Below are 27,774 nucleotides of genomic sequence, written 5' to 3'. Positions count from 1 at the left end.
AAAACTTTCCATCTGGAGCTCCTACACGGGACTTGACACATGTAAACATTTGCTCCAACTGGTTTGAGTGGCTCTCTTCCCTGCCCACTCTCATCAGCGCTACCTAGCTGACCAATCACAGAGCTTGGGCTATGCGTCGTTGCAACATGTAATGGCATATTTTGTGAGGTTTGCATTAGCGTTGGCGTCAGCAAGGGGTATGCGACTGCACGATGGCTGCGCCGGAGCATACGCATGCGCTAGATGCAGAAGTGTAAATCAGCCTTTAGAATCATTTTCTACCCGACCGTTCCTGCAAAAGAGAGAGAGATAACAGATAAAACTGTAGGTTGTGCAAGGATTATAGGCTAAATGTCAGTTTTGTTTGCCCCTTTGTGATGAGACACGAGTGCCGCCTAACGCCTGATTCACACAGGGTGTCAACGCTTGACAGAGAGCATGTCTAAAGTTGGGGCTGACGCGATCGGCATTGCAGCGTCAGCCAATGAAATAAGTCAGCAATTGGCTACTGTCTGAGCTGGTGTATTTGCATACAGCGATCTGATTGGCTGACACTTCTGTTGGCGCTTGAAAAGTTGAGAAAGTCCCAACTTCTGCAGTGAGCAACAACACTGTAGTGACGCCGACGAATCCACAATGCTTTTCGCCTGAGGTCATCCATTCAAAGTGAATGGGAAGCATTGACGCTGACGCATCGTGTGAATGGGGCGTTAAACCTGAGCTTCCAGTCTTGACTGCTAAAGGGTAAAACTTTGAGGATCTATCACATCACTCAAAGAGTAACTTTATTTCAATTGCATCCGACGCATTAAAAAGACTCCCATGTATCAGCCTTGCCTGATGTGGGTTTCCTAACGATAAACTGACCATTCTAATGCTAATTTCTAAGGATGTGCGTACAGATTGTGCGAAAAACAAGCATGTGCAGAAAGCACTGGTCATGCGTTCAGTGTGTGTAACAGTCGTGAGCACTGGCTGTTCCGGTGCTCAGTAAGAATGAAGAAATCCCAGATATGCTGTTCTGAAGTAACGTCAGGACTCGGGAGCGCTGTATTATTAGCCCGCCCGCTCCCGTTTACTGAGCACTACCACGCTTTATTCGGAAATGTATTCCCGCGCCACGCAGACCTCTACTCTGAATAATCATTGAACATTCTGTAATGTCCTACTCGACATCAGGTTCATTTCATACACTGTAAAAAACGCTGGGTTCCACACAACTCCATGATGTCCCATTGCAAATCGATTAAGTTAACCTAATTGTTTTAACAAATTTAAGTGGATTTAACATAAATCAAGTAAGCTGTCCCAATAAAACTCAAGAATTGTGTTGATTCAGCTCATTTGAAATATATTAGCTTAAACAAACAGCAAAAATAACAGTTTGGAGTGCACAACCCAATTAATTCCAATACAATGAACCATTATCTTAAAAAGAATCCACTCACTATGGCTTCATGAGAGATTTCTTGCTCTGCACAAACCCAACATACAGCTTTCCTATGCTTTTTTATTAATACAAAACTCTGACATTTATCTGTGGGAACCCTGAGGCAGAGATCCAAACTCAGATCAAGCAGAGTAAACAAGTTCATGCTAGTACCGGTGGAAAAAGAGGTTCATATTCCGTTTGGCAGCCCACAGACGCTAAAACCTTTGGTGGAGGGGGCGGGGTCACAGCTTTAGGAGAGGGTGGAGGGGTGGGGTCTTTAGGTGGAGGCGGAGCTGGAACTGGAGGAGCGGGAGGAGGAGAGGGCTCTCTGGGGGGAGGAGGAGGTGGGGGGAGAGGGGCGGGAATATGAGCCACAGGCACCGGCTTTTTAGCGACAGGATGGGTTAGGACTTTTTTTTGAGGACTGGGAGAGTCTGGAGGAATGATGATCTGATGGACAAAACAATGTGAAGCATGTAACAGGAAGTGTAAGGAACACAATATAAATAACAAGCCATGCACTTTAAAAAAAATATCCACAACTTAAGAGTTTTCTGTATTTGGTGATTCATTGGTATTTCAGTTTTATGAATGCTTTTGAATGGCATTATGGGACCTTGATCTTTCGTCCACAACGTTTGATCTTGAAAAGTTTGAAAAAGTGACTTTTATTGACATTTTTAATAGTTTGAAGTGAAATATTGTCTGGATTGGTGTTATAAGTTATGGTGTGTATTATGGAATTATCTAGATCCCTTACAATAAAAATGTTCAATCTACTAAAAATGTAAAAAAAAATCAATCAAATAAATCAACTAGTTAAACTGCAGATTTTTCTACAGATTTTTCAACATCAAAAAGTTAACAACACAGAGATTAATGCAACAAATGCAACTAATAACCATAAAAAAATGGGTAAAACTTCCAAATCATGAGACACAGAAGCTGTTAATTAACATTTTTTAAATGTGGTTAAGTAAAAATCCCAATTAATTACTCCATTGGGAGTTTTATTGCTTTTATGACAACTATTAAAGACAGGTATGTTATGGTATATGCTTTCGCTGAAGCCATTTTCTTTTCTTTTTCTTTTTTTTTGGTACATATAGAAATGAACAACTTTTAATAATTTTGCTTTAAAAAAATTAAAAACAGAGCTGGTTGATTTAGATTACTTTAACGAAGACAAAAAACAAAACACAAACCAACAAAACGCAAAGCAGAGCTTTGCAAAAAAATAAACAAAAAAACAAAACAAAAAACAAAACGCAAAACAAAACAAAACAAATCAAAACAAAATGAATGGAAGCAAAGCAAAGGCAAAACAAAAGCAAAGCAAAAGCAAAGCAAAGGTTAAGCAAAATTAAATTAAATGAAACTAAAAACAAAGCAAAAAAACTAAAAACAAAATGCAAAGGAAAGCAAAAGACAAAAAAAAAAAACAATGCAAAAAACAAAATGCAAAACAAAAACAAACCAAAAAAAAAAAAATCAAAGCAAAGTGAATGGAAGAAAAGGCAAAACAAAGCCAAAGCAAAGCAACGCAAAGCAAAGGCAAAGCAAAATTAAATTAAACGAAACTAAAAACAAAAGCAAAAAAACTAAAAACAAAATGCAAAAACAAAACAAAACAAATCAAAGCAAAGTGAATGGAAGCAAAACAAAGCAAAAGCAAAGCAAAGCAAAGCAAAAGCAAAGCAAAAGCAAAGCAAAGCAAAGCAAAGCAAAGCAAAGCAAAGCAAAGCAAAGCAAAGCAAAGCAAAGCAAAGCAAAGCAAAGCAAAGCAAAGCAAAGCAAAGCTAAATTAAATTAAATTAAATTAAATTAAATTAAATTAAATTAAATTAAATTAAATTAAATTAAATTAAATTAAATTAAATTAAATTAAATTAAATTAAATTAAATTAAATTAAATTAAAAACAAAGCAAAAAAACTAAAAACAAAATGCAAAGGAAAGCAACAGACAAAAAAAAAAGAAACAATGCAAAAAAACAAAACTCAAAACAAAATGCAAAGCAAAAAAACACAACAAAAGCAAAACAAAGCGAAGCAAATTGAAGCAAAGCAGAGCAAAGCAAAGCGAAATCATACTAAACCAAACCAAACATAATGAAATGAAACAAAAACAAAGCAAAACACAAAACAAAGCAAAGCAAAGCAAACCAAATGAAACCAAACGCAACGAAACAAAACTAAATGAAACAAAAACAAAGAAAAAAAAAATTTGGTTCGAAAACTTCCAGAACCAATTTTCAACGTCACAGAAAAAGTGTATTGCCACCATTGTGCTCCATTTGAAAACATCTTACAAAGTTAAAATGCCTGTTTTATATAACAAACCAATGGACCCTTTTCACAAGCCGGTTATGGCGCCTTTAATGGTCATCATCTTAAATCCTTGACAGTTTTTATTATTTTGATAAAAAAAAAAATACATGTACTATTTATATTTATGTATGTAGTATATCATCTTTGCATCAAATAAAACAAATGGATATTACCACTTATGCGGGGTGTTTCTAATGCAGTGTTTAGAGATGGGACAGTACATTTGACGTTAGTCACTCTTCTGGCTGCTACTATCAGTCTCGCACAATTTCTGTCCTTTTTCTGAAAATCTTGACTCTATCGTCGAGTTTTTTAAAAATTATTTCAGCAAACAGGATTGTAAAATAAGTGTTTTTTGTACTCTCTTACTCACTGCACTCTAAGATTACCACACTATGACAACTTCCACTGCTGAGAAATCTGAAAATGGGAAAAGGGTCCATACAGGAAATGTGTACATGCTAGTGTTTTGTTAGCTCCATCATTAATCTTGTTGGTTACACTACCTTATCAACCGTTGGTGATACACCACCCTCCTCTCTTAAGCGCTGCGGGTTAGAACAGACAATCACACCTTCTGTAAGCCAGTCTTCCGGCTGTTTCCGTGGCCGCTCACTACGGCCGATTCCCAGTTTCCCTTGCAGCTCTTCAATGAGCAGATCCTGCGAGTTACTCTTGTTGAGAAAGACAGGGCCCATTTTTTTGCGCAAGTGGCCGTCACGAAACATTGGATGGACGTTGGGCGTTTCCTTAGTGCGTCTGATGACCGATTTAAGCTGCGGAGAGGCAGCATTAATGAAGTGACCACTTCAACTTTAGATCATGCAGTGCTTTCTTTGCAAGCGCCATTCCAAAAACACCCAGTCCAAATCCTCTGGAAAGCAGCGGCATGTAAATAATCACGAATGTAAGCTCAAACTGATCAAACTAAATAAATTAAATTAAATGTACAGCTTTAGTAGGGCTGTGCAATGGTAGGGATGTCAAAATGAATAGTTTCTTCGATGCACCGGTGTGAATTCAGTAATAGATCATAACCGGTTATTACATACCGCCGTTATTTATCTCATATGTGCTATGTCGCGGTAGCATACTATGGCGAGGGAGGTCACTGCTCGGTGAATAGTGCTGATCGCAAGAGCCAATCACAGTCATATGTGTGTGTGAACACAGTGGCCAATCATAGGCGTTTAGGAACTCCCTTGACAACACTCAAAAATCAAGCTTAATATCTACTAGGGCTGTGCGATATGGGCAAAAGAAAACGATCATGATTTTCCTGAACTATTGCGATTGTGATTTTAAGTGAAGTTTCACAAACTAATTTCGAGAGGAGCACGTGATATGATTGACTGCAGCTGGCCACCCATCTACATTCACTAGTTAGCCAATCAGATAAACCCCAACTCACTATAAGTAGCCTAGCTAGAACTACTCTCTTATCTTCGTTTTCCGAAGAAACCCCCCATCCACCCCTTCTCCTCCTTTCTTCCTTTACCACGGGGAGCTCTCGAGAACCACCTGATCTCGTACTCCCCTCACATGCTCTATGGACCAGGCGGGAGCCCTGGGCTCACCTATCTCCGAGCTCAGGGTTCTCTCCCGGGACAGCATGCCAAACCTGCTAACAGTTGTCAAACAATATCCAAGTGTGAACTCTTGAATCACGATTTTGACACACACACACAGACTTTTTACAGTAGAAATCTTTAACGCATTTCAATATATATATGGCAAAACAAACAAATAGGCTGCTGTGTGTGTGTGCGCCGTCAAAACTCAATCTCCGATGTTCCGCTTGACCACATATCAGAAGTAGTTGCGTGTACTTTTCGAAGTGTCCACAGATTTTTTTTGCCATGCATGATCACAGACCTCTTTGTGATGCTGCCGAGAAATGCCGTGCTGTTCACGAATTGCGCGCACAACATACCCCAGGAAGGGCTGAGTCTGGTCAGTACTGGATGGGAGACCACATGGGAAAACTAGGTTGCTGTTGGAAGTGATGTTAGTGAGGCCAGCAGGGGGCGCTCAACCTGCAATCTTTCACTTTCACGCTTGTACTTAGTAAATTTACTGAAAACCTCAGATACTGTTGGTTGTGCACCTTTTAAGCCAGCCAAGTTTGTCGATGCCTTTATAACAACACTGATCACTCTGCCTATTCATGCAAGAGTCCCGCGGAAAAAGTGATTGACAGGAGGTAATTTGTGTGTAACTTCTCTTTATTTATTTATGATTTGATTATGGGTAAAACAAAGACCATGCTGGTCAGGTAGTTGAAATGGTAGGATACAAGTAATTAATTCCATATGAATTAATTAATTATTCATAAATAACTACTTCACCGCCGCCTACAACGACGATGTCCTCGTCCATCGCGATGTTTCGCATTAGATATTGTATGATGCCAAATTGGTCGACATCGCCCAACCCAACTCCAGTGTCCTGGCCAAATACCCTTCATTGGCCCTTACCCATCATGGCCTCCCAATCATCACCATACCCATTGGCTCAATCACTGTCTCTCCACTCCTCCTATAGCTGGTGTGTGGTTAGCGCACTGGCACCATTGTTCTGTGGCTGCCATCGCATCATCCAAGCTGATGCTGCACACAGATGGTGGTGTGGAGAGACCCCCCCTCATGATTGTGAAACGGTTTGGGTGTATGTAAATACACATTACATTACACAAGTTTGTTATTTCCAATAGAGGCGTACGACTTGCTCACGCATATTTGGAGCGACGTGTGCACATACTCCAGGGGCACCAAGTTAAAAACATCAAACGATTGATGGCCGTTTACCTAAGACAAAGGAGCGCAAGCGATAAGTGCGCTGAAAATGTTAAAGGGAAGTGTCGTGCCTTGCACTTTACACACTTTTTGATGCGATATGTGACTGTTAGAAATCGCGCATGTTCAAATCACGATTTTGATGCGATTTCAATTAATCGCACAGCCCTAATATTTACATTAGTTTATTTGCTTTTAATGCTCATTTTATCTTCTGTGCGTGTATTTGAGTTTTGTTTAATACATTAGAAAAGCCTGTTTTCTGTGAGCAGTTAAAATTAAAGGTTCAGTTCATACATCTGACTGCTCGTATTAAAAGACAAAACTGTATTCTTGTGTTGTAAAGTCAAATTAAAAATTGAGGATGGAAAGCAGTGTCAATGAGTTGTGCGTAGGTTCACAAACCAAGTGCAACGCACCAGAATTATCAAAATATCACAAAAGTGCAATATTAAATTAAATGAGAGACGTTTTAATAAATGACAAAAAGGGGTTTGTGAAAAATGAGACATTTAATACAAAATTATCTTTATGTGTCTGCTATTAGCAAACCCTCTGAAAAACTACGCATTTCTGAAAACAAGCAGAGCAGACAGGCTGGTTTTCTCCAAAAATCTGTAACAATTTTAGCACAAACGCCAATAGACTTCTGAATGAATATATAGTTTTTTTGTTGACATTGAAAAAAAATGCCTGATTTGTTTTATGCAAGAATAAAACATGGCTTCTCACTTTCAATAGTTATACTTTCTTGTTCCTGTTATATCGTTTTTTTTTTTTAGGATGAGTGCAAGAGAACACATAACTCCTATGTTGAAAAATCTGCACTGGCTTCCTGTCAGTTTTCAAATTGACTTTAAAATCCTCATGCTTGCATATAAGGCCTTGAATGGTCTAGCACCACAATATTCATCTGAGCTTTTAATCTCATGCACTTCTAATGTTGGTCTTTTAACTGCTCAGTCAACGAGACTAAAATCTATGAGAGACCATGCATTCCCTTCACTGGCACCTAAATTGTGGAACAATTTACCCTCTGATATTCGCAATGCAGAATTGCTGAGTATTTTTAAATATTTTTTTAAATATCATTTAGTTTTTTAATTATTTCTATTATTAGGTTTTCTCTGCATTTATCCTTGTGTATCTTGTACTGCTGCACATTTTACATGTCTGTAAAGTGCCTTGAGATACTACTTTAAAAGGCGCTATATACATAAATTTTTTTTTTTTTTAAATATTGCTATGCGTATTTAATATTGCATTATTTATCATGCTATCACTTTTCATTCAGTATCACACAGCTCTATAGCTTAGCATTCTCTTTGAGAATCTGATTCTGAAACTACGCAAGAACACATATGAACTAAAGTCCATGAAGCAAACACAACATGCCAAAAAGCAATATCCACAGCTTGGAAGCACCAGAAAGCTGTACATTAACGAAAAGCAATTCACCTTTGAATGTGTATGATTTTTAACGCATCAAGAAAATGACTGGACAGTTATACCTTTAGATTTCATCAACTACTTTATATCATGCAAGATCATCTGGCTATAAATCCAGAACATCACCTGCAGCTATCTATAAAGCATCAAGTGCCCTGAAGAAACAAATAGAAAAGTAGTGATGATGGAATGCAATTGCATAATGAAACTCCACTGCATAACTACAAAGCAAGCAAGCAAGCAAGCCTGGCCTTGTTGTCCATTTAGTGCCATAACCCTGAGGAAGCGCGTCAGGGCATGCATTTAAACATCACAAAGACTCCTTCCACAAAATCTTATCCATGCACCACACATACTTTGGATTCCTCAATCCTACACCTTTTCAAAAACACGATACACTGCAACGCAACAGAACTGCGCAGTTATAAAAAACTCAATGACCAACACTCCAACTTTAGGACCACTAAGTGACACTTGCACACGTGTATCAGGTTTTTGAGAGGCATATTTAACTCACTAACGGTCGGTCTTTCTATCTGAGGGAGGATGGAAAGGTTCAGATAGGATATCAGCAATCCCAAGGATCAAGCTCATGTGTTTAAGAAAGCATAAACAGCCATACGTGGTTCAGCATGCTTCTCACTCATGCTTGCTAAATTTAGGGGTGCAAATTGGAGACACTCTGACTGTATGCGCTTGTCATACTTGTCCAGAAGCGGACAGCCTTTCAACAGCAGAAGGCTGGAGAAGTGGAAGATCCAGAGAAACATCTGATGCTCCAGGGTGCGATGCGGGATTTGGGAATTCATCCATCCAACTGAGTTTTCCCAAGCCATCCTGTGGCATCGACTGATGAAGTAGCTCCAGAACATCATTATTTACCTCGGAAAAGAAAGGAGATCCTATAGGCTGCTTCACCGGCTCTGGTTGGACATCAAGACTGGATGTCAACAACTTATCCAGAGCTTCCTCCAGAAGAGGCTTGGGGCAAGGAAGATTTATTCCCAATATGCCCAGTTCAGAGTTCTCAGGTTTCTCTTTGGAAGGTTTGGGATTTAATGAAACTGGAGGAGTGGGCAGTGTAATGGTAGTTGGCACTGGACTCTTGCGAGCAATCCCTGGCTCTGGACTTTGGGTCTTGGCAAGGGCTCCAGGAACTGGACTTTTGCATGCTTTAATAGTTGTGATGGGGCTTGGGCTCTTTCTTACCACCACTGGACTTGAGGTTTTAGCAACTGTTACAGGACTGTCAATTCGATAAGAGATCATCTCTGGTGGACTTGGGCTTTTTGCCACTGGGCTTGAAATCCTTGGAATTGTAATTGGCGAAGAAACCTTTGCTACAACAGGTGGAGTGTCTTTAGAGATAGAAAGTGGACTTGAAGTTTTTGGGTTGACAGTCTTGGGTGGTTTTACTTCACTATTGTTTATACTTGATGTTGGTAAGCTTGGTGTTTTTCCAGGTGGTTCTGGAGATAATCGAGGTTTACTTGAAACTACCAGCACCTTCTCTGAATGGGTCTTGGAAGATGTGTAGATCACCGTGGAGTTACATACTGGAGCTACAGTTGCCAATTCCTCAACAATGTGAAGTTCCAGGAGAAGTGGTGTGCAATTTGAGGAAGAAACATTGTGGTCAGATTCTTCCGTGTCTGTGACGGAAGGGTCTGTGACCACAGGATTTGAAAGTTCTGACCCTTCAGTGGAAATCAAGTCCTCCTGAACCAACAAAGAACCAGACTAGACAGCCAAAACAGCAAGACGACAACAATCAAAGAGAAAAGAAAGGAAAGCATTTGAATCAGGGTTCTCAGTCTAAACCAATACCTAACTTTCACTGACTAAATGCTGATTTTACATGACCTATAATTAATGGTATAAACAGGTTTTAAAATGGTTTAAAATTGAATATAATTTTGCATGACTTCAATAACTGCTATGAGAACAAAAATGGATACTTTACCTCAGATCTTGACAAAAAAAAAAAAACCCTGAGGTACTCACCGTTAGTAAAAGCTCCCTTTTAAATTTTACATTTAGCTTTTCCGTCACTTCCGTACTTTTCTTTTTTTAGTTTACATGGTAATTTTTAAATCAAAGCTCTTAACATTTATATTATCCTGGCATGCTAGCCTAAGTCTGACGACTGCACTTGATTTAAGTGACTGCCAGTTGAGGAGTTATAAAACTGAGCTGAAAATGAAACTATAAATAGGTATGAGACACTATGATATAAAAAAATAAAAGTAGAGAAATAGAAATTTCGATAAATGGAACAAAAATCCAGAGAAGGATATAAACCCGGAGGTCAGAGAAAGCTCCAAGTTGGTGCGACTGTACAAACCTGGAGTTGAATTAATGTCTTTTACATGACAGAGTCCAACCTTTTGTGTCTTATTAACGTCTACACCTACCCTAACTCTACACCCAACCTCACAGTAACCTGTTGTGCTTTATTAACGTCTACACCTACCCCAACCCTACACCCAACCTCACAGTAACATGTTGTGCTTTTATTAACATCTACACCTACCCCAACCCTAAACCCAACCTCACAGTAACCTGTTGTGTTTCATTAATGTCTACACCTACCCTAACCTCATAGTAACTGGTTGTGTTTTATTAACATCTACACCTACCCTAACCTCACAGTAGCTGATTGTGTTTTATTAACATCTACACCTACCCTAACCCAAACCTCACAGTAGCTGATTGAGTTTTATTAATGTTTACTACACCAACACCAACCCTAAACCCAGTCCACTTGGGGCTTAGGTTCCTCCCATTTGGAAGTCACCCAGCCTACTTGCAGTGTAATCCCTCCCATTTGGAGGTCTCCAGGCAGCAGTGTTACCTACTTGAAAATCCAAGATAATCCATTACTTGAACATTACCTGACTTTAAATATCTGAAATATACATTTTATTATTCCCTGACCAGTGGGAATCCTGAGCAAAAGCCGATGCATGAACACAAAGTGGCTTAATGCAAATACGTCCTATCTTCACAAGTTTTGTTTATGAAACATAAATGCATTTAAAGAAAATACCACCAATGTACAAGTTGGATATTTGATTTACCAACCTGAAGGCAAATATAATCACAAGAGACAACATGACACCACAACTCCTGCATTCCACATTCTCCCATTTCGACCACAGTGTGGCTCCCAGCCAAGAAAGTAATGCTAACAAGACCTTTATAATAGACCCATGAGAGCATACCCTTGTAGAAGCATCTAAACCTTGATTCATTTCAAAGGCCCTGACTAATAATAATCCACTGTGTACTAGATCTGATTATCCCCATCAGCACTCTCAGACATGCATATAATAAAACAGCACTTCTGATACCAACTAGAATACTTCAAACTGCTAAACAAGCAACAACATACATAAACCACAAAATATATTAATACTAATTAATTAAAAGCATGTTTATTTGTCTGTAAACACTTAAACAACTACATTAGCTTTTTAAAGGGATGGTTCACCCAAAAATGACAATTCTGTCATCATTTACTCCTCCACTTGTTCAAAACCTCAAAAACTTTTGAAGCAATCTGGTTGTTGGCACTTATTGACTTCAATAGTATGTGTTTTCCTACTATGAAAGTCAATGGGTCAAAGCGGTATCTTATTTTGTGTTCAACGGAATAAAGAAACTAACAAAAGCTTAAAGGGCACCTATGGTAAAAAATATATTGGACAGACATATGTGCATGTATGGTGTATAGACTGTCATATTGGGGTGATATAAACACACCCAGTGCTTTTTTTTTTTTTAATTTAACAACACGGTGGACCAATTGGAGCGGTTTTCAAATCGACCGCAACTTTACGTAAGAGAGCGGTCCCCCCGCCCACCAATATTGATTGACAGGCGCGTCATCATATCCTCAGTTTGTTGATTCACGTCCGCCATTTTCAGCGTGAGTCGAAGCGATATCACTAAAGGAACACCCTAGCTCTATTTTTAGATGCAAGGCTTATTGGGCTCAACACAAGAGCAATATTCTCCACATTATCGCTCTAATCGGAATTATTGGTTGTATCTTTAGGTAGGTTTGTAAACATGTGTACTTCTCATTGAGTCTACCTTATACTTCAGCCGTTTGCATTTCTCGCGATCCCAGAAGCTCCCTGTGATCTTAACTAGCATGCGTTTTAGAATTCTAAACATAGGTTTCTATCAGGGTACACTCAAGTCGACGGCTGTGTCTGGTTTGCCGTGTCGCGGCTTCGAGCGGCGCAGCCGGTGCCTCAGTCAAAGTTAATTCAGTGTGCGTGGTTATTAGTTTCTGTGTACAAGCTCGGCATTCGAAACTAGCACACAGTTGGCTGTAAAACTGTCCAAAGACACAAATGATTTTGTACTCTCTGCTTGGTCTGTGTCAGAGTCGTACATGTATGACTGAATGGTGATCCTCTCACTCCTTCTGAGTCTGCCTGTCAGTCTCTGTTGCAAACGCAGAGCAGGTGAGCTCATGGCTCCGCCCCCTTGTTACGTTGGTGGGAAACCGAAACTAATTTACATGTGAAGCAACACACCCATAAATCAGCGAACTGTGGACACGCCCCCAACATGACACTTTTTAACACATTATAATAAAAAAATCTGAATTGTGTTTTAAACTGAACCTAAACTGGCACACTCAGAAGAACCATAATATTAATATTAAATCATAAAAAAGAGCTAAACTATGTGCCCTTTAAAACCATAGGACGGAGAGTAAATTATGAGGAATGTTTCATGTTTGGTTGAACTATCCCTTTAAATATAGATAAATCTATTGGGTGGTGGTCCAATGAATCATATTTTAGGTTTCAATCAGACATTTATAGTAAAGATGAAAAAAATATATATATTTACATTGCTCTGAACCTTGAAGTCAGACAGTGAAGCCATGAGTTCGTCGAGTTCTCGTGTGGCTGAAGAAGCTGAGATTCGGGCCTGCTGCTGGGCAGGAGTCTCTTCCTGAACTCCTCTCAACTCAGAAACCATTGGCACTGATTGGGCAGCGCTATAAAGGTAATGAAATAAGATGTGAGAAAAGGTCTAGATCAGAATTGCCCAAACTCGGTCCTGCAGATTTTAGTTCCAACCCCAATTAGACACACCTGAACTAGCTATTTAAGCTATTTTGAGATATACTAGAAACTTCCAGGCTGCTGTGTTGCAGGATATTGGAGCTTAAATGCAGGACACTGGCCCTCCAGGACCGAGTTTGGGCAGCCCTCCTTTCACTTTTAGCCACAGCCATATCACCCTGCAGCCCAAGAGCAGATACTCACTGAAGCTAAGCAGGGCTGAGCCTGGTCAGTACCTGGATGGGAGACCACATGGGAAAACTAGGTTGCTGTTGGAAGTGGTGTTAGAGAGGCCAGCAGGGGGCGCTCAACCTGTGGTGTGTGTGAGTCCTAATGCCCCAGTAAAAGTGAAGGGGACACTATACTGTCAGTGGGCGCCGTCTTTCGGAAGAGACGTTAAACAGAGGTCCTGACTCTCTGTGGTCATCAAAAAAATCCCATGGCACTTCTCGTAAAGAGCAGGGGTGTAACCCCGGTCTCCTGGCCAAAGTCCCTCAATTGGCCCTTACCCATCATGGCCTTCCAATCATCCCCATCCCCCGAATTGGCTCCATCACTGTCTCTTCCATTCACCAATAGCTGGTGTGTGGTGAGCGCACTGGCACCTTTGTCCAGTGGCTGCCATCGCATCATCCAAGTTGCACACTGGTGGTGGTGTGGAGAGACCCCTCCTCATGATTGTTAAGCGCTTTGGGTGTATGGCCATACACTATAAAAGTGCTATATAAATACACATTACATTACTTTTATTAAACGTTTATACTCTTTTGAAACATCTGTTTTAGTCTAAATGTAAATATAGAATATTTGTACAATTTTTAATGTAAACAACATATTACTGACCTAACATATTTATATTAAATGTTATTCATTCATTCATTCGGCATCCCCTGCGTAAAACATATGCTGGATAAGTTGGCGGTTCATTCCGCTATGGCGACCCCTGCTTAATAAAGGCACTAAGCCGAAAAGAAAATGAAGAACGAAATCATTCATTTTCCTTCGGCTTAGTCTCTTTATTAATCAGGGGTCGCCACAGCGAAATGAACCGCCAACTTATCCAGCATATGTTTTACGCAGAGGATGCCCTTCCAGCTGCAAAACATCACAGAGAACCATCCATGCACACTCATTTACACACATACACTATGGACAATTTTGCTTTATTAAATATTATGTTTAATTGATTTAAAGCGATGTGTCTGCTCACTTCCAGAAGGACTGGTCACTATTGACGTCCACTTCCAGTTGATGGTCGCCATTGACATTTATAGTATTTTTCCCCCTACAATGGAAGTCAATTGTGACCACCAATTGTTCAGATACGAACAGATTAAAAAAATATATAATATGTTAAATGAAACACATACAGGTTTGTAACAAGTGAAGGGAAATAAACAATGGCAAAGTTTTCATTCTGGAAGTGAACTACTTTTAAGAGTTGGTCAAATAAATTAAAGTGAAATGTGTATAGTTCTAAAATCAAATATAAATATTACATAATAAATGTTAGATTAAAATATATAATTATAAATAATCTCAAAACCATCAGAAGAGTTGTAGTTCATTATTCAATTAACAATAACTTAATTGCAGTGCTTCTAACACACAGATATATCACACACAGGAGCGCCCAGTTATATTAACAGCAGCCCAAGTATATTTGATGACACTTTATTTATTTATTTATTTATTTTACTATTATTATCATCCTTTTGACTTTTTGTATCCACCCAAGATACCAAACATCCTCTTTTTGATTAACCAGTGGATCATTTTTTCTTACCCAACACTTCCTCAGACAGTCTCACATGCTCTGCAGAGACCCACAGAGACGTGCCTTTTTTGGGCTTAAAAAATCCATCCGGCAGGTGTTTCTAAATCTCCTAATATGTCCAGAATTCGACTTTTGCTTTCGCTTGCTAAAGCTATTATTAATTATATGCACTTTTGCATTACTCTTTTATTGAAGACTACGTTCTGCTTCTCTTCGCAGCCGCGAGAGCGCAAAAAGATAATCAATAATACATTCTTAATCTAAACGATTCAGAAAAACTGTACTCTAGAGGACGAAATGACATCTACACTGTCTGCAAAATATATGTAAATCACTAGAAATGGTCAATCAACTCATTTGCATTTAAATAATCTACACTTTTTATTCTAATTATTAATTATTAATGAATATTATCCAATATTAGAAATATTGTGTGTTTTTATTCATTTTTTCCTGTCATTTATTTCTCATTTGCTGTATACGTTATTAATTTGATGATGTCAATATATTACATGATTTATACATATCTAAAATGCTGTAGCAATGCTACAAAAATGTCATCGCAGTAAAGTAACCTGAACTTGTGCCATGGGTAAAAGATGCGTTTCAATCCGGTTACCAATGCAAGTATATTTCAAACCTGCGGGAAGCAGTGAATTGCTTTCTATTTCTCTCTGCTTTACAGATCCATCTATTTCCTATCAATTAATATTCCTTGATCACTGGTTGTATTGTAGCTTTTACTGATTAAATCTGATATTCTTGTCGGCATTTTACCTTCTACTCTTATTTTCAACTTTCCTGTACAGCACTTGGGTAAACTTTGGTTTTTTAAATGTGCTCTGTGAGTAAATTTGCATTGCATTAATGTGTAATCTTACACAGGAGCCGGGATGGAGCTCTCCAACTTATTTAACAGGCTTTCCACACTGGGCCTGGCGTCTTCGATCACCTTTGCAGGTATATTGCGTTTGGGTTTCTCTATCTTCGGAGGAGCTGCTTTCACCACTGATGAGACGCCGTTTTCTGGGACATAGCGTTGGCTGTTGTTGGCTGGTTTGGGTGGGCAGGTCTCTGTGCAACAGAAAATAGAAAAGCATTCAATTCAAGTTTACCTGTATAGCGCTTCTCAAAATAATTATTGCTTCAAAGCAGCTTTAAAAAAGGTGCACATTACTGTATCACAATCAAAATCAGAAAAGTTAAGATTATTAGTTACCAAAACTTTATTAGTTACTAATAACTCTAGTAACTAGCTTTTAACAGTTAATTTATATAAACCTACAGTAGTTAACCTGCAGATATATGGTATATAGGTGATGTCTGTGTACACTACCTGACAAAAGTCTTGTCGCCTATCCAAGTTTTAGGAACAACAAATAATAACTCGACTTCTAGTTGATCATTTGGTATCAGAAGTGGCTTAAATGAAAGGCAAAGGCCTCTAGATTACACTAATTTTACCAAAATAAAATATGATCATGCCTTGATATTTGAATTACTTCATTAGGGCAGTAAGGTCTGACTTTGCTTAGACAAAAGTCTTGTCACTGAACAGAAATAATGTCCAGTATAGAATATAAAGTCATGCTGCAGTGGAAACAGAATGAATATTGTGTCTGACTCCATCATGAGCTTGGAGGACTGCATCCATACATCTCTGCAATGACTCAAATCACTTATTAATAAAGTCATCTGGAATGGCAAAGAAAGCATTCTTGCAGGACTCCCAGAGTTCATCAAGATTCTTTGGATTCATCTTCAATGCCTCCTCCATTTTACTCTGGACATGCTCAATAATGTTCATGTCTGGTGACTGGGCTGGCCAATCCTGGAGCACCTTGACCTTCTTTGATTTCAGGAAATTTGATGTGGAGGCTGAAGTATGAGAAGGAGCGCTATCCTGCTGAAGAATTTGTCCTCTCCTGTGGTTTGTAATGTAATGGGCAGCACAAATGTCTTGATACCTCAGGCTGTTGATGTTGCCGTACACTCTGCAGATCTCTCGCACGCCCCCATACTGAATGTAACCCCAAACCATGATTTTTCCTTCACCATACTTGACTGATTTCCATGAGAATCTTGGGTCCATGCGGGTTCCAGTAGGTCTTCTGCAGTATTTGTGATGATTGGTTTAACAGATGATTCATCTGAAAAATCCACCTTCTGCCACTTTTCCAAATTAAGAAGTCAAGTTATTATTTGTTGCTCTCACAACTGGGATCAACGACAAGACTCGTCAAGTAGTGTATATGTTCAATAAAATGTATTTGTGTATAACGTGTACGTGTTGTCCTCCAAGTCCTCAATGGCTGGCATCACCTCTTCACAGACAAAAACATCTAATAGATTGTTTGATTTTCATGTCAAAAATGTACATTCGATGCTTTGGTGCCTGATAAACTGACCTTCAGCAGGGAAGGCTGGTGTGCTGTGTTGCACAGCGTTGAGCTCCAGCAGCAGACGGTCCAGTTCTGACAGGTTACTGCCCAGAGATGAGTTCATGACGGCGGTGGGAGACTCAATCGACTTCTGTTTGTTGGGGAAACTGTAGACGTGCTCTTCCTCAGACTGCGACACGCGAGGACTGCTGCTTTTCGGGGCCGAGTTGAAAGACTTTGAGGAAAGGAAAAGAGTTGATTTAAACTTTACTGATAAAAGAATATTTAACTGCAATATTTTAGCTGCAAATTCAGACTTTTTTCACCTGGTAAATCATATATTTTTTTTAACAATCAGAGATTAAAAATCAGAATTACAAGCTATTTCGAGATTTGAGAAACTCTCATCACAATTTATGGAGAAGATTCAAATACAAACTCTGAGAAAAACAATTGTAAGATATAAACTCAGAACTATTTTTTATTTTTAGCTACTTGTGATCATCAAACATTCAAATGTAGTCTTTGGGTGTGACATTCATTTGTTGAACAACTAAGCTACAAATGCAGCTGCTAACTCTGTCCATTAACATATGAAACAGCAGCATTTACACAGCAAAGCACAATCATTTTCCAGCACAGTTACACACACTGACAGGTCATCCAATAATAGCAGACGGAGAGAAATTACTTTACTTTCATTTTCTCCATGGGAGTGAAATAGAGGCTTCTGCTGTAACTTCAGTGTCATGAATGACTGTCCTGCAAACACACAGTGAATGACTGTGCAGAGTTTCTGCATTTTAATTACTCGCGCTCGCCTCCCTCGCCATAGTATTCTACCACAACATAGCGCATATGAGATGAATGACGTCAGCACGTTATAACCGGTTATGATCGATTACTGAACCGATAGCGAATTGTTCGTGTCTGCATCGGCGTGCACCAAAGAAACAATTAATTTTGACATCCATATATATTTTCGAGTTCTGATCGAGACGTAACGTCGGATATGGATCGAGTTTGAAACTGCGTGATTGGGCCCGATTTCCGATCACGTTATCGGATCTGGACATCCCTAGTTTTGTTCATCTAATGTTTCTTGCCTTGTGCTTCTATGGTGTCCGTTTGTTCTGTTACTAGGTGTAAGTTTTTGTGTCATGAATGAGGACTTATGACTGCAAATCAAATCTACCCTTAAGTATAAATAAAGTAACATAACCCAATCTACTGCTGAGTATTATTTCTTACGATAAAATATTTTTCTTGAAAAAAGATGCTATTTTTATTTGCCGTGCTTTAAAATCATTTGTTCATTTAAGGATATTAAAATAAATATGCAAAAGAAAATTTTCAGATCTAATTTAGACTAAAATTCAGTTTGAAACATTCAGTCGTTAAACATTTCGAGTGAGTGAAAACTTCAGCAGATACAAGTATTCTGAATCTGTTTGGCTGATGTGATTTTCTTATCTTGACTCCGCCCATTAGTTTACATTTTCAGCTCTGAGTTCAGCTTTGGGCCACTCCAGCCAATAACAGAAGGGCAACTACCGAGGAGGCGTGGCTAAAGATAGTAAGGGCACATCTAATTGGTCAAATTTAAAAGTATAAAATAAATGTTATCACATGTCTGCGATCCAGTTGAAGTCAAAATTACAGAATTATTTTTTTATTTTTCAAAATATTTCCCAAATGATGTTTAACAGAGCAAGGAATTTTTCACAGTATTTCCTATAATATTTTTTCTTCCGCAGAAAGTCAGATTTGTTTTATTTTAGCTAGGATAAAAGCAGTTTTTATTTTATTTTTTTAAACATTTTAAGGTCAATATTATTAGTCCCTTAAGCAATATTTGTTTTTGATAGTCTACAGAACAAACAACTGTTATACAATGACTTGCCTAATTACCCTAACCTGCCTAGTTAACCTAGTTAAGCCTTATATGTCACTTTAAGCTGTATAGAAGTGTCTTGAAAAATATCTAGTATAATATTATTTACTGTCATCATGACAAAGATAAAATAAAACAGTTATTAAAGATGAGTTATTAAAACTATTATGATTAGAAATGTGTTGGGAAAAAAACAGGGGGGCTAATAATTCAGGGGGGCTAATAATCCAGGAGGGCTAATAATACGGATTTTAACTATATATTGCATATACTTTTATCAAGATAACGATAATATTGTGATGTATTGTGCAGCCCTAACAAATATAACCTTGAATATCCTGAACCTGCTTAATGGCACAAGCCTCTGGAGCAAGCAAAGATGAAGTGCTTTGCTTCAGGGCAAAACGAGCAGAAAGTGGAACAGGCCGCATCTGGTATTTGTCATAAGGTTAAAGGATAACCAAGGAGACTCATATAAAGAGCAAACAAAAAGCCTTCAGGAAGTAATGATACATTTTACCTGGGTTGATGAGTGCTTTGATTCTGGCTTTTCTACCCAAGATCCATTCAGAGTTTCAGCAGGAGGGGAAATGACTCGAGGCGGAGACGACACGTCCTGATAAGAGTCGCTTCCTCTGGGGCAGGAGTATGGAGTCTCTTCTGGCAGAAAAACGCCTTGTTTGGAAATGTGGGAGGTTGTGGACTCCAAATCCGCGAGAAGAGCATCTGTTAGGTAGAAATAAATAAACAAAACAATGGTTTTAATCAAGAAAACAGCTAATTAAAAGAATAAATAAATAAACAAAATAATAAAAAAAAAAATACAATCAAAAAATTGTAATTAATTAATTCATTAAATAAATAGAATTAATTAATTAAAATAAAAAATAACATTATTTAATTAAAATAAAGAAAATAATTAAAATAAATAAATAATAAATTAAAAAATCTATTAATTAAAATAAATAAAAATAATTAATAATAAATAAAAATAAATAAATAAATAAAATAAATAATTAAAATAAATAAAAAATTAATTAATTAAAATAAAAAATGTAAAGATTTATATATATATATATATATATATATATATATATATATATATATATATATATATATATATATATATATATATATATATATATATATATATATATATATATATAAATATATATATATATCATATGAGTGTTCATTAAATGCATGCATTCTAAAAAGATGCTGGGTTGTTGGGTCAATGCTGGGTTAAATATGGACAAACCTAAACATTGGGTTAAAAAGTATAATTGAAAAATGGTACGTTAGACCATTTTTGGGATTGGGAGTGTGAAGTGAGAGAAGTGGGTGAATCTGAAAAGAGAAATTCTATTGTACAATATTTATGAATTTAGTTATAGTGGTAACGCTTTACAATAAGGTCTCACTTTTAAACATTAGCTAATGCGTTAGCTAAAATAAAATAATAATAAGCAATGAATTTTACAGCCTTGTTACTGTTAGTTAAAAATATTTTGGTATTACAATTGTAACAAACAGAACTCTCTTGCTTTTTATTAAAATTGTTATAGAAACTTTTTGGTAACTTTTTAATAAGGCTGCATTGGTTAATGCAATTAAATGCATTAAAGAATGAATGAATGTATTTTAATGTTATAATGCATTAGTAAATGTTGAACTATGATTAATAAATGCTCTAAAAGTATTGTTCATACTTAGTTCATGTAAGTAAATACATTAACTAATGTTAACTAATGAAACCTTACTGTAAAGTGTGACCAACCTTTTTCAATTTTAGTTCGTTCATGTTGACCAATGCAAGTAATATTAATAAGAGTTATTTTTGCTTTTAAAAATATGAACAGATTAGTAAATGACAAAAAACTGGACAAAATGCAATAAAACAAAGATATAAATAAACATTTCTTAAGGTACAGAACATAAAATGCCAAATTAAACACTGCATAGTGTTTGAATTACTTAATCACAGTTAATGAGCTCTGAATGGATGTTTTTTTCATTCATTCATGCTTCATTTATTGTGCGTCAATAACTTTGCACAGTTTTTGCACTAAAAGAATATAAAATGTAAACACTGTCAAATAACAATAGACATGGCAATTTGCCACCGCAATATAGATCATCGTATTAACATTAACAGTGCTCTGCATAAATATACACACCCCTCACAGATCTCTCTTTTAAATTAATATTTTCGATTTATAATATTATATTTGTGCATTAGATTCATCAGTAGCAAAGCTGAAACTGGAACTAATAACAACATCAACAAAAAAAGGTAGGAGATCACAATCCAGAAATGAGTACACTCAAATGAATATGTTGGGGGAAAATATTAAATAAAATGTTAATAAACCGGAAAAATCAAAAGAAACATAAAAAAAATTTTGTTTGTTTTTTGCAATAACTCACTTGAATTTAAAGCTATTATCTTTAAATGCTTAAAGATGTTCGGCGACCAGACTCTTATTTTAATGCATAATACTGTTTAATGAAACTTTGTTTAAATGCATCCAAAATTATTGCCTATATTGACAGCGAAATTGATAAAAATATTTATTTTCACAAGAAAGTTTGCTCATTTAAGTGAAGCACTGTATATTATCATACCGCACAGCCCTAAAATTGACATGAAAATAGCTTAGTCTTGTGTTCAGCTTCAATAAATATAATATGCGCTTTAGATTCATAATATATAAATGTGATGGCCCCAATGTATTTCCTGTTTTATAATTTTAAATCCTATAGCTGCCGAGAATCCAAAAAGAGCCACATATTGATAAATAATGTTATGATAGCGGCGACGCTGTGGCGCAGTAGGTAGTGCTTTCGCCTCACAGCAAGAAGGTCGCTGGTTTGAGCCTCGGCTTGGTCAGTTGGCGTTTCTATGTGGAGTTTGCATGTTCTCCCTGCGTTCGCGACGGTTTCCTCCAGGTGCTCCGGTTTCCCCCAGTCCAAAGACATGTGATACAGGTGAATTGGGTAGGCTAAATTGTCTGTAGTGTATAAGTGTGACTGGGTGTGTATGGATGTTTCCCAGAAATGAGTTGCGGCTGGAAAGGCATCCGCAGCGTAAAAAACATGTGCTGGATAAGTTGGCGGTTCATTCCGCTGTGGCGACCCCGGATAAATAAAGGGACTAAGCCGAAAAGAAAATGAATGAATGTTATGATTACGGTTTTAACATTAAGTTATGATAGAATTGCCTCTTGTTACAGTTATGAAATAGTTTGACAAGCAGGAAATGTTCATGGGCCAAAGACATCACCACATTAAAATGGTCTATAAGAATATATATTTTGTATTTTTTTTATATTTTGGGAGAAAATGAAAAGTGTCTCCACCTAGCAGCACAGTACGTGTTCTCATGCCACCATATGAGAGAAAAAGGCTGAACCCCCTTATCCCTTATTAAAGCTCTCTGTCCTTATCATTTATTATTATATAGTTATATTTTTATATCCTGGACCAGGCCGAATCCTGAGCAGCTACTGTGATGGTCATGGAAGAGTGGAGAACATGAGACTGATTCCTGTGACGCTCCAGAGACAGACGAGTCTTCGCTGAGGCCAGCTTCCAGCCTCCGCCACTGAGACTGCAGCTCTGCACAAGACGTTTGGCCAGCGGAGAAATTAAAATGGTCGTGCCCAACTGAGCCTGGTTTCTCTCAAGGTTTTTTTTCTTCACTTCCGCCTTTAGTGAAGTTTTTTTTCCCTCTCCGCTGTCGCCACTTGCTTGCATGGTTCGGGATCTGTAGAGCTGCGCATCGTTGGATTTGCTCTTCAGTATTTGGACTCTCAGTAGTGATTATTAAACCACACTGAACTGAGCTGAACTGAACTTAAACACTACAAACTGAACTACACTGTTCCTATTTACTGTGACCTTTTATGTGAAGCTGCTTTGACACAATCTACATTGTATAAGCGCTATACAAATAAAGGTAAATTGAATTGAATAGTTTTATTAATCTTTAATTAACTTGTTTATTGTGACAACAGATATTTATAATATAACGATATGTATAAATGTGTTTGTTTATTATTATTATTTATTTTTCTTTTATCTATATGTATGTTCTGTGTTTTGTTATTGCTTTGTGATTTGTTTTACAGTCATGCCAATAAAGCTCTTTGAATCTGAATCTGAATAAGCTTGTTTTTCTTTCGGCATAAGATTATTTTGTTTACCCCATTGGCTTATTGTTTTGCTTATTTTAATACACTTAATTTTGGTGTATTATTTCTTAAAACAAGACCACATTCTTTGCTTGTCTAGAAAATGCTTCTTGATTTAAGAACTCTTAGATATTTGGACTAGAAATGAGACCGATATCAGTAAGAAAAGCCTATTTTGCAGAGCTTTCCCTGCAGTGGAACAACATAAATCTATCAGAAATCAAACGGCTTGTTGTTGAATAACTCTTTGTCAAGTCTGTTCACAACACGTCTCTCTCTGGTCTGGATCTGATCCTGGAACAGTGGGATAATTATCAACCACATGACGAGCATGGTGAAATCACTTCACTCATATGGGGTGTGGCCAAACCTCGCATGTAAAGACTGCTCTAAAACAACATGCCTACAGGGACAGATTCAGCAGGAAGAAAAGCGCAAAATGCATAAACGGACACACACACCTCTTAATGCACATAAGAAAAAAAAAATCAATATTCAAAAGCCAAACGCTCAGGAATGGAGCTGAAAGCACTCACTCGCACACAACCAAGGCTGTAAAACATGCTCTTAAGAAACTATAGACCATCTGTGGTTAAATGTCCTACATATAGCAAGTAGACACGAAAAGAAAGCACCTTTAGATAGGGGTTGCATCACTAGTTTTGCTATGAAGCGTGTTACGCCATGTCTATAAAGGAAGTGATTGATGCCACATTGCAGCATGACAACTCAATATGATTGTGTACAGCTAGACTTACTAGTTCACTTTAACAAATGTACTAAAATGCTTGGATTTACTTCAGTTTATGACAAGTGGTTGCACTTATATGGGGTAAATTCAAACAAACAAATTCAATTTAGTAATGTTCAACTTAATTTGTTTGTTAAAAATCAGCCCATATTAATTATTTACAGCCATTTACCTAAAAAAAAAAAAGTAGTGAATCCAATAAATCCCTTTTTTCAGTGTAATAAATGTGAAATAATCGTATAAATCTATCATAATAGCAAAATATTTAGACATAATATGCGCATTATAAAAAAATAGTTAAATTAGTATGGCTGAATATCTTGGTCAGAGAATATTTAAATAAGAAATAACAGTGTTGGGCAGTGGTGTCACAACAAGTAGTGACGCTATAGCTTAACTACATTTCTCAGTAGTGTGGCAGTAGCGTTGCTACCTTCTAAATCAAATAGCTTCGAGTCGAGCAGCACTATAGCGTCCACACAAGCTACATTTACTGATCGCGGATCATTAAGTGACGACACTGACATTCACGGAGCTGTGAGGCCAGTGTCTAGCCGATGAAAGTAAATCCATATGATGGCGAGAATGACAATTTCTTCTCCCTGTTTTAAGGTGGTCGACAACAAACTTTTTGGTGCGTTACTGCCACCTCTCGCTCTGGTCGTTGACGTCGCCAACTAATTAGGTTAACACGAGATATTTGCTTGATGGAAAGATGACTGAGGGAGAGGAGTTATTTATATATATATATATATATATATATATATATATATATATATATATATATATATATATATATATATATAGTTTACTGTAATAAAAGTTAAAGTATAGTATGGTAATTACTATTAGATCATGAGAGTTACTAATAATACTACTTTTTATTGTTTAATTCATTAATGAAGAGTTGTAAATATATATACACAATTCAATGCTTATTCACAAAAAATTCCCTTTAATATAAATTATCATAGTGTTTTAAATGTGAAACACCTGGTTTTTTTGGATTTTTTTATTAGTTTGTGCTGTTATATAGTATAATGTGTTTCTGTTTAGTACAGCATATTATTTACAGTAAATAATTGAGCTGAACAATTCTGCCTCATATGATTCATTAACAGTTTTATTGATCGCCAATATCTGATTGACTTGGATTTAAGTTGCTTTGATTTAAAAATAAAAATTGCAAAAATAGCTTAGATGTATTTTTATTGCAATAAAAAAAGCTTAGATGTAGCTCATCTACTTTTGCGAAGTAGCTTTTACCTTAGCTTGCTACATTTGACAGAGGGTAGCTTTCAGTGTAGTTAATCTACATTAAGTGGAGTAGCTAATAGCTTAGCTCACTACATTTTTCAAGTAGCTTGTCCAACACTGGGAAATAATAACATTGAGCATCATTTCTAAATATACAGTTGCATTCTGTGGTAATGTCATTGGCTCATGAATATCTCCTGCTTGTTGTCAAGCTATTTTATAACTGTAACAAAATCCAATTCAATCAATGTTTAAACCGCTGTCATAAAATTATTTATCAATATGTGGCTCTTTTGGGATTCTCGAAAACTATGATAATTAAAAGTGTAAAACAGGAAATATGTTAGAACCATTGTTATTGTTTACATCCTTCAATGGGTCTATAGTAGCATAACATGTTGAGCTAATTAATGTATGAATGTAAAGTGCATACACTGTAAAAACGTTGGGTTCCACACACTGGGACAACATGAAGGAATTAAGTTGACTTTAATTTTACTAAATTTAAGTGGACTGAACAAAACAAAAGTTCTCCCATCATTTTTTGTTGTTTCAGCTCATTTTAAATAAGTAGTTTGAACAAACAACAAACCTATTTTTTGAGTATACAATTCAGCACAAATTCATTACATAAGTTATATTGAAATTTTATTAATTAACATAATGAGTAGCTAGAGAATGAAATCATTTATGAACACTCGACGAAATCTCACCTGAAGTCTAAAATTCATAATATTCAGAGCATAATTATTTATAAATGACATAAAAAGAAATGCATGGCAAATTAAGTATATAAAGCTCACACAACTCTTGCAAAATAATTGCATAAATATTTATATAATACATTTTAGAGTAAATAAATATACAGATAAACTGAATATATATTTTGAAGAGTTCATATGCGAAAGTGCCATCTTAAATTTCAAATAGAGAATTAGCATTTTTTCAGCCTCCTGAACAGCTTTTTCACTTTAAAGACCATGAAAACAACATATTATTTGCCATAAAAGTGATATTTGCCATATATTTTGCCATATAGCCTGATAAAAAAGCTGATATGACAAAAATATTTCAGACACCATTTAGAGTGTTTTGCATCTGAACTCTTCATTTCAAAAGATACTTATTTAGAACAATTTAATACAAAAATTAACAATATTGAGACCATATCAATAAAACCCAAAGTAAATAAATATTTAAATATTCGCCGATGGACAATAGACATCACAATACTGAGCCGGCATTGCGATCCTCCACCCCGCCCCCGTTTACACACATGGCCCCGTTTACACTAATACGTCTTTAAATACGTTTTAAAATGGCATTTTAGAACGAAAATGATCCACACTGGCATTTCATCTAGCATTTCTGAACGGCGTCGGCTCTCCGTCCGCTCAATACCGCTGAAAACGGACATCACGTGACCATCGACACACAAACATACACACACACAGGCATGTGCTGCAGCATTTGCCCACGTCTGAGCTCCAGACATTCAGCAGCGGGTGCTTTGAGCACAAAACCCCAGAGAGCAGTGCACGTCAGTTAATCTAGGATGTCCCGCTGGATGGCGTCTCACTATAGTTGTTAAACAAGATATTTATTTAATCTTGTCTCTATCTAACGACTCTTCGGTTTTTTGAATCTATCAGGTAATGTGTCACCGTGTCAGTACACTTCTGCAATCTTTCACTTTCACGCTTTCGTAACTTTAGAGAAAACCTCAGATACTGTTGGTTGGTTGCTGTTGGTTGTGCACCGTTTTTACCAACCAAGTTTGTGGACGCCATTATAACGACACAGATCACTCTGCCTATTCATGCCAGAGTCCCGCGGAAAAAGTGATCGACAGGTGGTAATTGGCGTGCAACTTATCTTTATTTATTTATGATTTGGTTATGGGTAAAACATGCGGGGCAGATAGTTGGAACATTAGGCTACAAATAATGAATCCGTTATAAATTAAATAATTATTCAGAAATAATTCATTCAACGCCACCTACGACAATGATGCCATCGTCAATCACAATGTATGATGCCAAATTAGTCAACATCACGCAACCCAAATTTAAAGAAGCACTACACTTTAGAGCAAGTTAATTATTATATTAATAAATATATCTTAATATAATTATATAATATAAATATAATATATATAAAATAAATAAATAATAAAATATATAAATATAAATAATATATATATTATAATTCTACATTTCATTTTATTATATAAATACAACAAAAAAAGTGACAAATATGAATATAATCATACAATTCTGAGCATATCAAGTCAATAATTAAATGCACAAACTTCTATTAAATACAAATAAAGTACACTGAAATAAATGATTCATTGGATTTACTCATTTTTTTAAGGTAAGTGATAGTAAACAATGTATATGTGTTGACTTTAAACACATTAA

General features: G+C 36.7%; 1 protein-coding gene across 3 annotated transcripts in view; it reads right to left on the bottom strand.

Annotated features, from left to right (window-relative positions):
- Positions 1 to 27,774, bottom strand: part of pxna (paxillin a) — a 100,946-nt gene that overhangs the window by 30,270 nt on the left and 42,902 nt on the right. For 2 of the 3 annotated variants that reach the window (XM_056457299.1, XM_056457298.1), the window contains exons 2-8: positions 19,668 to 19,873; positions 17,281 to 17,488; positions 15,754 to 15,946; positions 12,878 to 13,028; positions 8,711 to 9,745; positions 4,268 to 4,537; positions 1,604 to 1,882 (exon numbers count right to left, since the gene is read on the bottom strand). In XM_056457299.1, the coding sequence (XP_056313274.1) occupies positions 1,604 to 1,882; positions 4,268 to 4,537; positions 8,711 to 9,745; positions 12,878 to 13,028; positions 15,754 to 15,946; positions 17,281 to 17,488; positions 19,668 to 19,873 (2,342 nt within the window). The remainder of the gene's footprint in view (positions 1 to 1,603; positions 1,883 to 4,267; positions 4,538 to 8,710; positions 9,746 to 12,877; positions 13,029 to 15,753; positions 15,947 to 17,280; positions 17,489 to 19,667; positions 19,874 to 27,774) is intronic. The other variant, XM_056457300.1, reaches the window with a different exon arrangement.

This window comes from Danio aesculapii, chromosome 5, assembly GCF_903798145.1.
Source record: "Danio aesculapii chromosome 5, fDanAes4.1, whole genome shotgun sequence".
Taxonomy (NCBI): domain Eukaryota; kingdom Metazoa; phylum Chordata; class Actinopteri; order Cypriniformes; family Danionidae; genus Danio; species Danio aesculapii.
Note: the sequence above shows the minus strand (reverse complement) of the source record. Positions and strands in the feature narration are given on the sequence as shown.